Below are 12,741 nucleotides of genomic sequence, written 5' to 3'. Positions count from 1 at the left end.
AGCTAACTGGAAGGTTCACAGATTCACGGGTTATTTTTGGTACAGAAATCCTACTGCAGTTCTCAAAAGGGTTGAAGGGAGTCTCTGCGTGTAATAAAAGCATCAGCAGCCGACTGGAAAAGTGGCCCAACGCCTTTGTTCAATAAAAAAAGAACACACTTAAATCAATCGTTCCACTCTCTTGAAGGTTGAAAGATATATTCTCATTTAAAAAAACAAAAACATACAACACTTGGAAAGTCCGGTCTTCTGGTCGATCAATCAAGATTTCAAATGGTCCCAAGTTTCAGTAAACCGTGTTGCCAATTGCTCAACACTTCACTAAGAAGTCCCAGAAATAAATGGACACTTCAGTTCCTTGTCCTTTTGTGGGGAATGGTAAAGCACTTTTCACAAGGGAACAGTTTTGTTCTTTGGATTAAAGTGGTCACCAGGAAAACTAAGCTTACTGTGCGGAGGTTGCAGGGATGAAGAAGTTCTACCTTCAGCAGCACTGAGGTCCTGGACCACAAACCACGTTCAAACAGAAAAAAAATATCAGTTGGCCTTCTGCAAAGTTCCCCATCGGATATGAATAAGGTACCGAGGGAATAAAGTGGCTTTAGTTTCAGTCTCGGCGCGTTCGTTGATAGTATCCACAGGAGTGACTTAAAATAAAAAAAGTCAATGATCCGAGATCAACAGAAGCACCCACCCACCCACCGACAATCCTCTCCTTAACAACCTGCCTGAGAAAGGTGGCTTCTGAACAAGGACAACGATGGAGAGGGGAAGTGGGTGGTGTTGTTGCCATCACCCTGATGATGAAGCAACAAATTCCAAATGATCCACTGCGGACGATAGGAAAAAAAAATGCCAAAGAGGTTTCTTCAGCGAGTTGGCGATTCACGAATAAGGTGCTGAATTCTAGAAAGTAGTCATCCAGCTCAGCGTCAACTGTTAAGATGCCAAGATGGCCTGGTTGGGTGACTATAGGTAGGTGTCGTTCACAGGGGGCACGTAGGAGAATCCGAGGAATGCCTCTGCTGCTTCTTGGACGCTGGCGGTGATGAGAATGTCCTCGGAGGAACTTCCAACAGAGTTGGGGACCGGTTGCTGAGTGAACTCCGGGTCAAAGTGCCGCAGGTCAGTGGGTCCTGTCTGTTGAGCGAAGGAACAAAAAAAGGATCAGAAAACTATTGCAAAAACCTTTTTCCAAAAAGAAACTCGCGCAAGTCATCTCGTTGCAAGACATATAATTGCCTCAGTTGTTGTGCACCCAAGTCCCATTTCATTTTCCCCGCTGAAAACGCAGCACTTTTGCTACAATAATGACATTTGGCCCACAAAATACAGTCAATTCACTTTACAGTATATCCTGTGAAGCGCTTTGAGATGTCCCCAAGATGTGATAAGGTGCCGTATCAAATGCAAGAATTATTATTATTTTAAGCTGCAGTAAGATGGACCATTCTAGAATTATAAAGCACAGAACAATCCATTGTGTCCACCCCGAAAGTGGTCCATGTTGTCCCATCGCTTGCCCTTTTATAGTAAAATATACATCATCCAAATTGCCAGTAATCTAAGCCAACACAAGTGCATGTTTTTGGTCAGTTTGCTTTAAGCTGTTATCTTGTGAAACATGCAAACTAATGGGTGGAGGAGGGGAAAGCTCCAGACCTGATCGCTCACTTATCACCCAGAGACCAGAAAATTCTCTCTCGTCTCAGCCAAACGGCCTCGGTCTTAATACAAGATCATTCTTAGATTGAGTCTGAATTTAGGCGATGGTTTTCTGCAGTTTTTAAATACAGTATATACAACGTCCAGTGAGTTCTGTATTTTATTTCTTCTCTTCACTTGGTGAGGACACGCGGAGAGAGAAAACCAAACCATTATCATTTGGTTCAAAAACCAAAAGTTTGGCAGTCCCCTTAGTGCAGACAGGCCGAACAATTTCTTAGTATTAGTTGCAAAAGGAACACATTGAATTTCCAGATGCCATTCATGGCTACACCCAATTACCTACAACCCGTCAGCAGTTCTCCTCTCTCCCCCACCAATAAAGAGCTCTGCTTTTATATCACCCTTCATCCTGAGTCATTTGGATAGATAACAGCCTCTACACTGGGTGTGTCTCACATAACTGAGCTCTTTGCTGCTCTGCGCCTCGTATGAGTTCTCTGTACAGCAACGCAGATCTAGCTTTGGATCATGAAAACTGTGCTAGAGGCACAACAGGTCACCCAGAAAATATGTCAGAGCTGAGGTTCCTGTACGTCAAGAGTTTGCGGTCACTGTCAGGATTCGATACGCCATTTGCAAATAAAGGCAAACTTGCATAAGTCGTCGCATTACTCGTTGTATAACGAGTGCATGCACCCAAGTCCCGTTCATTTTCCTACTGAAACCCACTTCGGTTTCTTCGCGCTCGCTAGGATTTTACAAGTCGGATAAATACGGCTATGTCTTGGTCCCAAGTCATCTCCTAACTCGCACCACCACAACTGGCTGCCTCGATGAAGTACAGCGTGCGTGTGAGAAACACTACAGCTCGGTAAATCTCAATATACTTGAAATGAGTCAGTGTTAAAAGAGTTCTCTTTTTAAGAGTTCGTGCCGTTCATTGTACACGTTTTCTGCATGAGGACGTGTACATTGTTTCACTCACAAAATACTCAGTCAATCGTCTTTACAGTATATTCTGTGACACGCTTTGAGACGTCTCTGAGACTTATACGACTTTACCCCTTCCAAATTTTAGACCCTTTAGCAAACATACATCACCCGCCCCCTCCCCCCCACCCCCTACTCAAAAAAAACCAGCGCCGAGATAGAAAATGTTCGAGGGCGATCGATCGAGCCAGCGCTTTTCCTCACCACGGTAGGGATGAACGGAGCCGTTATCTTCTTAGCCATGAGATCGTCCCAGTTGATCGGGAAAAAGAAATCGTGGAATTTCAACTCCAGCTGCGGAAGCAATGAAGGAACAGAGAATTTCAAAAAGCGTTCGTTACCTCGAACCTCTCGGGATTCGGAAATTTACCCGGCTAACAGACAAGAACTCCGAAAGGGACTACGGCATCAAAAGGGTGACTTACAAAGTCATCCCTGGCTCCCAGTCGCTGGGTTCTGTCCTTCTGCAGAAGCCCCTCCAGCAGCTCCTGAGCAGAGTTTGAAATGTTGGCTTTGAGCTGCAGAGGTTTGTGAAGGATGTTGTTGTACATTTCAGCTGTGTTCCGGCTGTAAAACGGGGGCTGAAACACAAAGGATCTGATCAGACCTGGACCCAACGATGACAACGACAAGAAGAACTACCTGCATGTGCGTAGCGCCCTTCGCACAGGGCAGCGTTCGGAGCGCTTACAATGTACATTGCACAGATGTATTTGTTATATATCAATCGTATAATATCCGACTTGTCGCATTAAATGTTATGGTTCCCAACTGATACGACTTGGTGACGAGTGACAATTCACAGGCGTGAAATAAGTGACCTCAGACAAGTGCATTGGGGATTTGCCCCACTGTACAGGAGCCTCTGTGTATTACTAAACATAGCAAGATTTTATGACTGGTTTAATAACGGTAGCAAAATCCATCCCGATTAGCAATCCACAGATTAAAAACAGAGATGCTTACCAATCCGTACAGCATTTCATACAGCACGGATCCGAGGCACCACCAGTCTACTGTGCGATCATAAGCTTCCTTCTGTAATACTTCAGGGGCCAAATACTGTGGGGAGGACAAAGGTAAGAAGATACATGAGTAAGAGCAGCGACTGATGTTCTGGGCTGGTGTAGATTTCAAAGGAGCAATGCACTTGGGGTGGATCCGTCTACAACCGGGAAGTTAGACAAGCCTTTAGGGTGAAATAGAGATGCAGCACATCCGATATCACACGCGAATAAAGCCAAGACAGACACTCAGCCGACGTCAGTCATAAAGGCTCCTTACAAAGCAGGCGTTAGAGGGAGGAAAGAGAGAGAGAGAGAGAGAGAAAGAGCCTCTTACCTCAGGGGTACCACAGAACGTGGAGGTTGTGCAATTAGGTTCAATGCCTTCCTTGCAGAGGCCAAAGTCCGTCAGCACGATGTGGCCCTCGGAGTCCAGGAGGATGTTTTCCGGTTTCAAGTCTCTGTGGAAGCAAACATGAAACGATAAAGCTTAGAAAGTTGCAACTTTCGTCATGTAATAACATTTTACTCAGTACAATTTTTTTTTTGATGTGGGGGATGGTTGGGGGTCGATGGTTAGGCATTCCCGATTCTCTATAGATTCTCCACACGTCGAGATAAAAATACGGCTTATTCACATTAAATTATTCACAGTAAATCCTGGGAAGTGCTTTGAGAAGTCTTAATGATGTGATAAGGCGCTATATCAAATGCTATTGTTATTATTATTATTAATATTATGATTAATAACCGGAAAGAGATCACTATGGTCACAGGATGCCAGGGGCTTGGGCTTCCAATTTATGAATGAATGAATGAATGAAAACATCCTCTCACCTGTAAACGATGTGGAGGGAGTGGAGGTATCCCAGGGCACTTGCGATCTCTGCCGCGTAAAACCTGGCTCGCGGCTCCAGAAACACACGCTCGCGCTGAAGGTGATAAAACAGCTGGACGGGAGGGGATGGGGGAGAAAAAAAATAAAGCAAGGATTAGCCGTTAAAGTCGTCAGCGCACAGAAGCTGCTTACAACACGACAAGCGCTTTGTTTGAGGCCGTGTCGATGCTTCCCAATCGTCTTTGGATTACCGGTGGCTTTGTCAGGGAAGTCTCTGTGGAGCCAGTTTGGGCCCAACCCCCTCCCTCAAACCAGAAGAACACACTGAAGTGCGTCGTTGGATTTGACATTGCAAGGGTGACTGGGATTCGTAGGAACAGGAGGAGGCCATTCAGACCCTTGAACCTGTTCCGCCATTCTATTAGATCATGGCCGATCTGTACCTCACGCCTTTGCCCCGTATCCCGTGACACCCAGACCCAACTAAACTCTATCCGGCTCAGTCTTGAAACGCTTGGATGGATCCAGCATCCACAGCAAAACAAAATTCAGAAAACAGGCGGACTGTAATAAATGTTACTGTGGCCCCGGGAACGCGAGTTACTGTTAACCGGGTGGTCACTCACTTCTCCACCGTTGACGTAGTCCAGGACGAAGAAGAGCTTGTCTGTGGTTTGGAAGGAATAATGGAGGCCAACCAGGAAGGGGTGCTCCACATTCTTGAGGAGAACACTACGTTCAGCCATGATGTGCTTTTGCTGAAACACAGAGGAGAAGGATCGCTTAGCCCACACTCAGTGAGGGTTACCAGCCTCTTCACACTAAATACCTTTCTGTATTAAGCCTCCTTTATTATTTGCAATCTATTTTCTGTTTGTGGGACACTGCTGCGTGCAACTGACTGCTGAGTTTCGCCCACTAAATATACAGTCAATCCACTTGACAGTATAATCTGTGAAGCGCTTTGAGACGTCTCGAAGATGCGTTAAGGCGCTGTGTCAAACGCAAGGATTACATTATAGGGTAGTGTCCGAGTGTTTAAAATCACTAACGCTCGCGGTCCATTTGCTGCGCGGTTACCGCTGGGGAATTCTACAAAGTCTGAATAAATGGAGGGTTTTTTGTTTGAATGTAATAAAAACCCACTTCCCAAACCTGCGTCGACGCTACACTTCAATCAGCTACTGGGAGGCACTGCTCTCACAGCTCATAGACTCCCTGGCAGCTCAGCGGCATTAAGCAAAGCAGACTCCATGGCAGTCCAGGATAGACCTCAATTGGTCGACGTTACACGCTCGAAGCAAACACTTTATTTGGATCATCTTTCTCCCCATTGATTTTTTTCCTTCACACCCCCCCCCCCCCCACCCCCAGGCGCCCACTTTTGTTTGCAGTTTCAGCGAAACCGCATAACCCAACCTCACCTCTTTCTTCTTCAGGATCATCTTCTTCTGCAAGACTTTGATGGCAAAGAACTTCTGGTTGTCTTTGTGTTTGGCGAGGAGCACCTGCAATAGGAGATGGTTTCAAACGTTAAAAGGAAGTGGGCTGGGGATCAGCGGAAACGGAGGAATCTGTCGGACGCGCAAACCGAAGCAAAATCTCAAATCGAAAAGAACAGAAACGAACTCTCGCCAATTAAAGTCTGCAATTTCTACTCCAAAATAAAAAGAATTTAGAGCAAAAATTGCGGTGATAGTATCGCAAAAGTGTCGTTTAAAAAAAGGCAATTCACTTTACAGTTTATTCTGTGAAGCGCTTTGAGACGTCTCAATGACGTGACTCGCTAAGTCAAATGCATGGATTGTTATTATAAAAATGCACCTATATATTATAGATATATATACATAATATGTGAATTAATTCATGGGTTTGGAAAAGGGAAAAGATAAAAGTGTGCACTAACCTTCCCAAAGCTGCCTTTTCCGATGATCTTAAGATAATGAAAGTCTGATGGCTTCACACTGCGTAGAGAAGGGAGGAAAAAGTTTGGTGTTAATAAAAAAAATTTAAGAGGCGCAAATCTAAAAGAAAAGGAATCAGCATAGACCGAGCTGCAAAAGAAAAAAAAAAACTGACCTGCACGACGTGGGAAGATCAAATTCATCTGAAGCAAGGCTGGACTGCAGAAAGAGTAATTGCAAATTGTTAAATTTACTACTTTTAAACAAACAAAAAATATATATATCCTATAATAATACGGTCACTCAATCCACAACTGTTGGTGGGACATTGCTGTGCACAATTGGCTGCCGCGCTTCGCCCACAAAATATCTCATTTCTTTCTATGGTATATGCGCTTTGAGACATCTCAACGATGTGATAATTTGGTACTCTCGACAACGTGACACTATCAAATGTGAGGATTCATATAATAATATAATAATTTGTGTATGTTATATATGGTATAATATACACACAAAAAAATTCTAATCATCGGTCACTTACCCGATTAGAATTACTGTACGTCTCTTCCTCCTCCTCAGGTTCATTTTGATCGATTTGCAGAAAGACGTGGACGTCGTGGCTGCAAAAATAAAACCACACGATTAAAATTAAAACGTCAAGTCTAGTTATACTGTATTTCTATTAAACTCTCATTATTAAATAAAAACTCTCAGCTCCAAGCAGCCCAAAGCGGCCTACAGATGGCAGCACGACACAGGGTGTAACCCAGCAATGTGTGATTCAGCGCAAGTTGATAATTTTAGGGTTTATTGAGAAGATTAACTTGTTTAAAGTTAACGGTGGCAGCAAAGACGCTTCGATCCATTTCTGGTTAAAAGAAACGCTACAAATCAATGATACACAGCTGTAAGATTATTAACATCCGCTTGCCCACAAAGCCACATAAATGGTTGTCATTCGCTGAAATGACGCATCAGAGAAATCAAAAGCATTTATAGACACATATATATTTTTAAAACGTTTTAAAGAAAACCTTACTTCTGACAGATCTGCGGGTTAGAAACCAGCTTCTGGATGAAATCATTCAACCCCATTTTTCTCTGTTTTATAAAAGCTGCCAAAAGGGAGAGAAAACATAATTAAAATTCTATTATAAAATTCGACCCGTTCAAAAACCTAACTTCACCAAAATAGCTCACTTATTCACATCAACCAAGGGCTCTTGCTTCGGTTATTTCCGACCTTAAATAATAATAAGTATTTGATACAACGCTTTATCAGTTATCACCTGGTTGAGACATCTCAAAGCACTCCACAGGATATACTGGGACTGTGCGTTTAGTGGGCGAAATGTGGCAGACAGTCGCACGCAGCAGCGTCCCACAAACAGCCATGGAACGAGCGACCGATTTTTATTTAAATTCGCTGCTCTGCTCTTCCTTGCAATCAGTAAGCGATCGCCAAGGGTTTAGGAACTGCACAGCTTGTCACGTTAAATCATATAAAACACACATTGCAGAGCGTTCATTTAAAAAGAACCCAAAACACAAACTCTCTAAAAAAAAGTACGTATTTAACACGCGTACATCCTCAACACTTACGCGCCTGTTCTCCCTCATTCAAAACTTTAACCCGGGTTAAAGACAACAAACAACAGTGCTAAATAGAAGCTACTTAACGATTGCACAGCTGCTGTCAACGCAAAAAAGCTCAGTCACCCCACAACAGGTGTCTGTGCGTTGCTGAAATTTTCACCCACCAAACACACGGTCACTCCACTGTACAATATATCCCGTGAAGCGCTTCCAGACGTCTCAATGACACGACAAGGCGCTGTATCAAATGCAAGGATTACTGTTATATAATTATTAAGTACATACCAGCTACAAAGACAGCAATGCCTCTCATTTTGGAGTAAGTAAGATCGGTTGTGGTTGTAGTTTCGGTTACAGCCATGTGTAATAGACTCGGAGGGAGTTGGGGGTGAGGTGGGAGTGAGGTTGAGTTGGGAGGGACAGGGCAGGGTAAGAGCAGGAGTTATTCCAGTTGCAAACTACACAGAGCCTAAACAACGCAGACAACTACCATGCACTCAACCAAGGGCAGGGCTCAATGGGGCTCTTATTTATACCCTTGCAAACACGCCCCCACCACCCCTATGTCCCTCCCCTATAGCAATGGGTTGTCTTGCAACAGGAGGGAACTCCCCTTTCCCACCCACACCCACATCTTCCTATTGGTCTTCACCCAATTGGATCTGCTGCCCAATTTGGCCATCAGTGAGGTCCATCAGGGGAGGTGGACCCTCTGGTGGGAAATTAATAAGAGTCCAGTGAGTCTTCTGGATGACGATGATGATAATAATCCTTGCATTTGATATAGCGCCTCATCACGTCTTCGCAGAATGTACTGTGAACGTGAATCGTGCAAACACTATTTCGCCGGAGAAACGCGGAAGACAATCGCGCGCGGCAGCGTCCCGCAAACAGTCGTGAAATCGTTCCATTTGCTCCCCTCCACCGCCACCACCTCCAAAAAAAAAACACAAGACGCACGCACGCACACACACACACACACACACGCGCGCGTTTAAGAACTTAACTGTTTAACACAGACAGTTAAATAAACCACTTAAATAACCGATCGGGTTCTTTTTTTGGAAATGAATGCGTTTTTCTTCTTCTAGTTTCGATCAGTGCTTTCGTGCCTTAATGGTTTGCTGATCCGCTGGGGATTTGAGACGATTTGAGTCAGGAGATATTTATATATATATAATCTGCCTGAGATGTGCATCCGGTTCTACTAAGATTGGGAAAGCATTTAACCTGCCACATTGATGGTTTGCGAATTGTCGGGATAAACTTTGTAGGGTTTCAAGATTCCAGGCTATGCTTTTCTCCCCCCTCTAAAAAGACCCTTTTTGTGGGTTAAAACAAGTTGCACTGTTCTTTAAATGTATACAAAAAATAAGCGATGAGTGTGTACAGGGAGAAGGGAGAGGATAATTGGCATTGCATAACAATTCATTTTACTTCTCAAGGGAGAATCAGGGAGGATTTTTTTTTGCTGTGAAGTGGCTTAAATAGAATGAAAACAGCCTCTGTTACAATTGCAAGAGGGTATACTGAAGGGGGAGAGAAAGAGAGGGGTTGCAAATGATTTAATTATCTTAACTTTAAAGATGCATATGCAAGAAAAACATTTTTTGTGGTTGTTGTATATAGGTGTTCACAGCCATCACACTTTTAACCCATTTATTCCTGCAGTCCAGCCCAATACTATTTGCCCCAAACACACACAGATCTGCTCTGTAAAGTCACCTTTGCTTTGAATATTCTTTCTCTCCCACACCCCTCAACAAGCACAAACCCCCCCACACCCCCCACAAGCCTATGATAAGCAAAAGTAAAGCCATACAGGGTAGAAACCAGCAGAAAATACCTAAATATTTTACCTTAAAACAGCCAATGCAAAAAAAAACTGCAGCCACAAATTGCCATTTGTCATAATGATCCATTGCAATTGCTGGAAACAGGAGAAATGTCTTACCAATAAGGGACCTCTTGTTACTGGATGTCCTCATGTTCCTCTCTCTCTCTCCCAGCTTGATTCCCCTGAACTGCTCCCTGTATCTCTCTTATAAAGAGCAACTGGTTAATATTTCTCCAGCTCTTTGCTCCCTTTCACTGAGAGCTGCACAGGCTCACAGCTGACTGGTTGGCAATGCTGATGTGATGCTTGAGAGCAGATTTTGGGGAGGGGGTTAGGGGGGAGGGAGAGAGAGAGAGAGTGCTATATAAGTGCATGTTGTTGTTGTTGTTGTTGTTGAGTGGGGGCGACTTGGCAAAATTCCATGTTTGTTATACTGAGTGACTTCTTCCCTTGGGGATTATCGCCTGATTTATAACACAGGAAACTTGACCCTTGCCTTAACTTGCGGCGAGAATCCTTCCTCGCAATTGATGCGGCGCTTTTCACGTCTCCTCGACCTCTCAAAGCGCTTTCGCAGAATGCACCGTGAAGTGAATTGAACTGTACGTATTTTTTGCGGGCGAAACGCGGCAGCCAATCGCGCACGGCAGCGTCCCACGAACAGTCGTGGATTGAGCGACCAAATTGTTATTGGGTTTTTTTTTTCTCTTGTGGGATTACTGTGAGGCGTGCGGAGCAAGGAGACTTGCCCGGGGTTTCTCCCTGCCTGGAATCGCAACCAGGTCTCTCGCCTGCGAGGCGAGTGCTCTAACCGCTGAGCTGGAGGACCGTTGTTAAGCGCTGTTGCCACTTAACAACATTGTGCTGTCAATATCCCGATATTTACTTATTCCTAACGTCACCGACCCCCTTTCCCTGGGAGCAATGAGTTATCAGGAGTTTCCTGTATTTAATAATAACGCATTTTACACAGCGCCTTTCACCATCTGCGTTTTAAAGCTGGACTTAATGCGGCACCGGCTTAAATATAAACCCTCATCTTTCACCTCTGCCTCTGTTATCGCCAGACCCTCCCACCCCTTACCCCACCCTCCGAAGTTCACCCTAAACCCCATCCTACTGACTTGCCATCGCAACGTCGAGCCACGTTGCTTTTTGATGATCCCGGCCCCCTCCACACTGGGAACCCAGTTCCAACTGTGAATTCATACCCCCTTTTGAAGAAAGAAAACCTTCCTGGTGTTCTTTTCCCGAAACTGCCCATCGAATCCGGGCCCTTTATTCCGATGCTCGCATGTGTGAAAATGGGGGGCAGCGAGTGAGTAGATTGACAGGTCAGAGAGATTACGGCACTCCACCCACAGCACCCCCCCAACCCCCCCACACCCCCATCCCCCCACTGTGAAAATGAAGCAGGATTTCAGAGGGAGCACCACGGACCCAGCACTGCATTTCTACCTCTCTGACCTGCTTACTCCACACTCCGCCAACTGCCACCTCTGCTTGGCTGGCTCCGACCTCATCCCTGTCCCTCATACCCTCTGCTCCACCATCGGCGGCCATACCTTCAGCCAGTACCCCACAAAACTTTGGTACTCTCTCCCTCAATGCCTCCGCCTTGCCCTCTCTTTCCCCTTTTTCAGATCACGCTAGAAGACCTTTGTCTTCGACTGTGCTTACGGTCACACACACACACGCACGCACGCACACCCCTAGTGACTACAGCGCTCTGATCAGCAGGGGTGAAACCAAGCACAGTGGTTCCCTTGACTGCAACTGAACATTTTCCTGACGCCTTTTTATTTTAGCTACTGGAGACGAGCATTCTTTTGGACAAGCACGCAATGTGGGCTGAACCCTCTCTCTCTCACTTGAGTTATTTTATTCACACTCGATTGTGGTGAAGTGCTCCAAATCTATTAAAAAAAATGACACATGGTGCTGTTGAATCGCCAGCTAGCGATGAGTCAAATCTTTCTATAGCCCACCCCCGTCTCCCCTTCCCCAGCAGCAAATAACACTTTGTTTAGACACGCATATACACACACAGACTGGCTCCAGTCTCCTGCTTTGTCCCTTGCCCCTTGTTTCCTCTGCCCCATCATCAATGACTGGGGTTTCAGCTACTATGCCCCAAAACTTTGGAACTCTCTCCCTCAATCCCTCCGCCTTGCCCCCACCTCCTTCCCCCTTTTCAGAACGAGCCTGAAGAACTTCCTCTTTAACCATGCTTACCATCTCCTCCTCCTTCCCTGGCTCAGCGTCGGGCTCTGCCAACATTCAGAGCTCCGAGGCAGTACGCCTCACGAAGGGCGCCATATAGATGCAAATGGTTGCTGTTGGTGTGGGTTCACTTTCCTGTCAATTCAGGAAAAGTCCCAAATAAAATCCCCCATTATTTCCCTTCATACACTCAACAGCCATTCACGTTGCAAGGCACACTGGAGCCAGGTCTCTCTGATATTGAAAATTTCACACAAATAAACACACGCACACCCAGCTGGCATTGACAGTCAAGGGCATGTGATTTCAATCTTCCAACCCACTGAACAGTGCAGAGCGGTTTTGAATCACAAGGCCACCCAATATGAAAGGCAAGTGTTTCCTCCTGGAAGTTGGCATTTTTATCCCGCGGTGCCCTTGGGTGGCTTGGGCTGGGTCAAAAAGGATCGCTGAGGACCAGAGGGCAAGTCTCTCGTTACATGGCGTGGTGCACGGTGCAGAGAGTCAAAACATATTGGTTTATCTAAAAAAAAAGTCCTATTTTTGCGAAATAAGACACGATGTTCTTCCTCAACATCGCCTATTGCGAAGACTCTGGCAACCGCAAACGGCCCTGAATTAGACCCACATTTCCACACCATTCTCCTCCCTGGAGTTGCACCACTTCTGCTGCACAGG

The 12,741-nt window shown here is 45.3% G+C and overlaps 1 protein-coding gene across 3 annotated transcripts; it reads right to left on the bottom strand.

The window, feature by feature from the left end:
• Positions 1–695: 695 nt before the first annotated feature.
• si:ch211-195b13.1 (STKc_SGK domain-containing protein) lies at positions 696–12,319 on the bottom strand. Of its 3 annotated transcripts, none has more exons than XM_007894802.2 (13): positions 12,076–12,319; positions 7,447–7,522; positions 6,949–7,027; positions 6,580–6,623; positions 6,407–6,464; positions 5,925–6,008; positions 5,127–5,258; positions 4,500–4,612; positions 4,000–4,123; positions 3,625–3,720; positions 3,084–3,239; positions 2,863–2,952; positions 696–1,140 (listed from the first exon to the last, which is right to left on the bottom strand). In XM_007894802.2, exons 2-13 carry the CDS (start codon positions 7,500–7,502, stop codon positions 970–972), a joined length of 1,203 nt encoding a protein of 400 aa, XP_007892993.2. In that variant the 5' UTR covers positions 7,503–7,522; positions 12,076–12,319; the 3' UTR covers positions 696–969. The 3 variants fall into 3 exon arrangements, with proteins under 3 accessions (XP_007892993.2, XP_007892992.2, XP_007892991.2); XM_007894801.2 differs by lacking the exon at positions 12,076–12,319 and adding an exon at positions 9,958–10,096; XM_007894800.2 differs by lacking the exon at positions 12,076–12,319 and adding an exon at positions 8,289–8,500.
• Positions 12,320–12,741: the final 422 nt, after the last annotated feature.

Source organism: Callorhinchus milii, unplaced genomic scaffold, assembly GCF_018977255.1.
Source record: "Callorhinchus milii isolate IMCB2004 unplaced genomic scaffold, IMCB_Cmil_1.0 Scaffold10, whole genome shotgun sequence".
Lineage (NCBI taxonomy): Eukaryota > Metazoa > Chordata > Chondrichthyes > Chimaeriformes > Callorhinchidae > Callorhinchus > Callorhinchus milii.
This window is presented reverse-complemented; position numbering and strand designations above follow the sequence as displayed.

What these genes read in the sequence shown, in the direction of transcription:
- si:ch211-195b13.1 (XM_007894800.2), bottom strand. Translation starts at nt 8,364, where the DNA reads ATGGCTGTAACCGAAACTACAACCACAACCGATCTTACTTACTCCAAA. An exon ending in CGTACAGTAATTCTAATCGG is followed by an intron (nt 6,624 to 6,948) that starts GTAAGTGACCGA and finishes CTCTTTCTGCAG; the next exon opens with TCCAGCCTTGCTTCAGATGA. An exon ending in TCCCTCCACATCGTTTACAG is followed by an intron (nt 4,124 to 4,499) that starts GTGAGAGGATGT and finishes TTGCTTCCACAG; the next exon opens with AGACTTGAAACCGGAAAACA.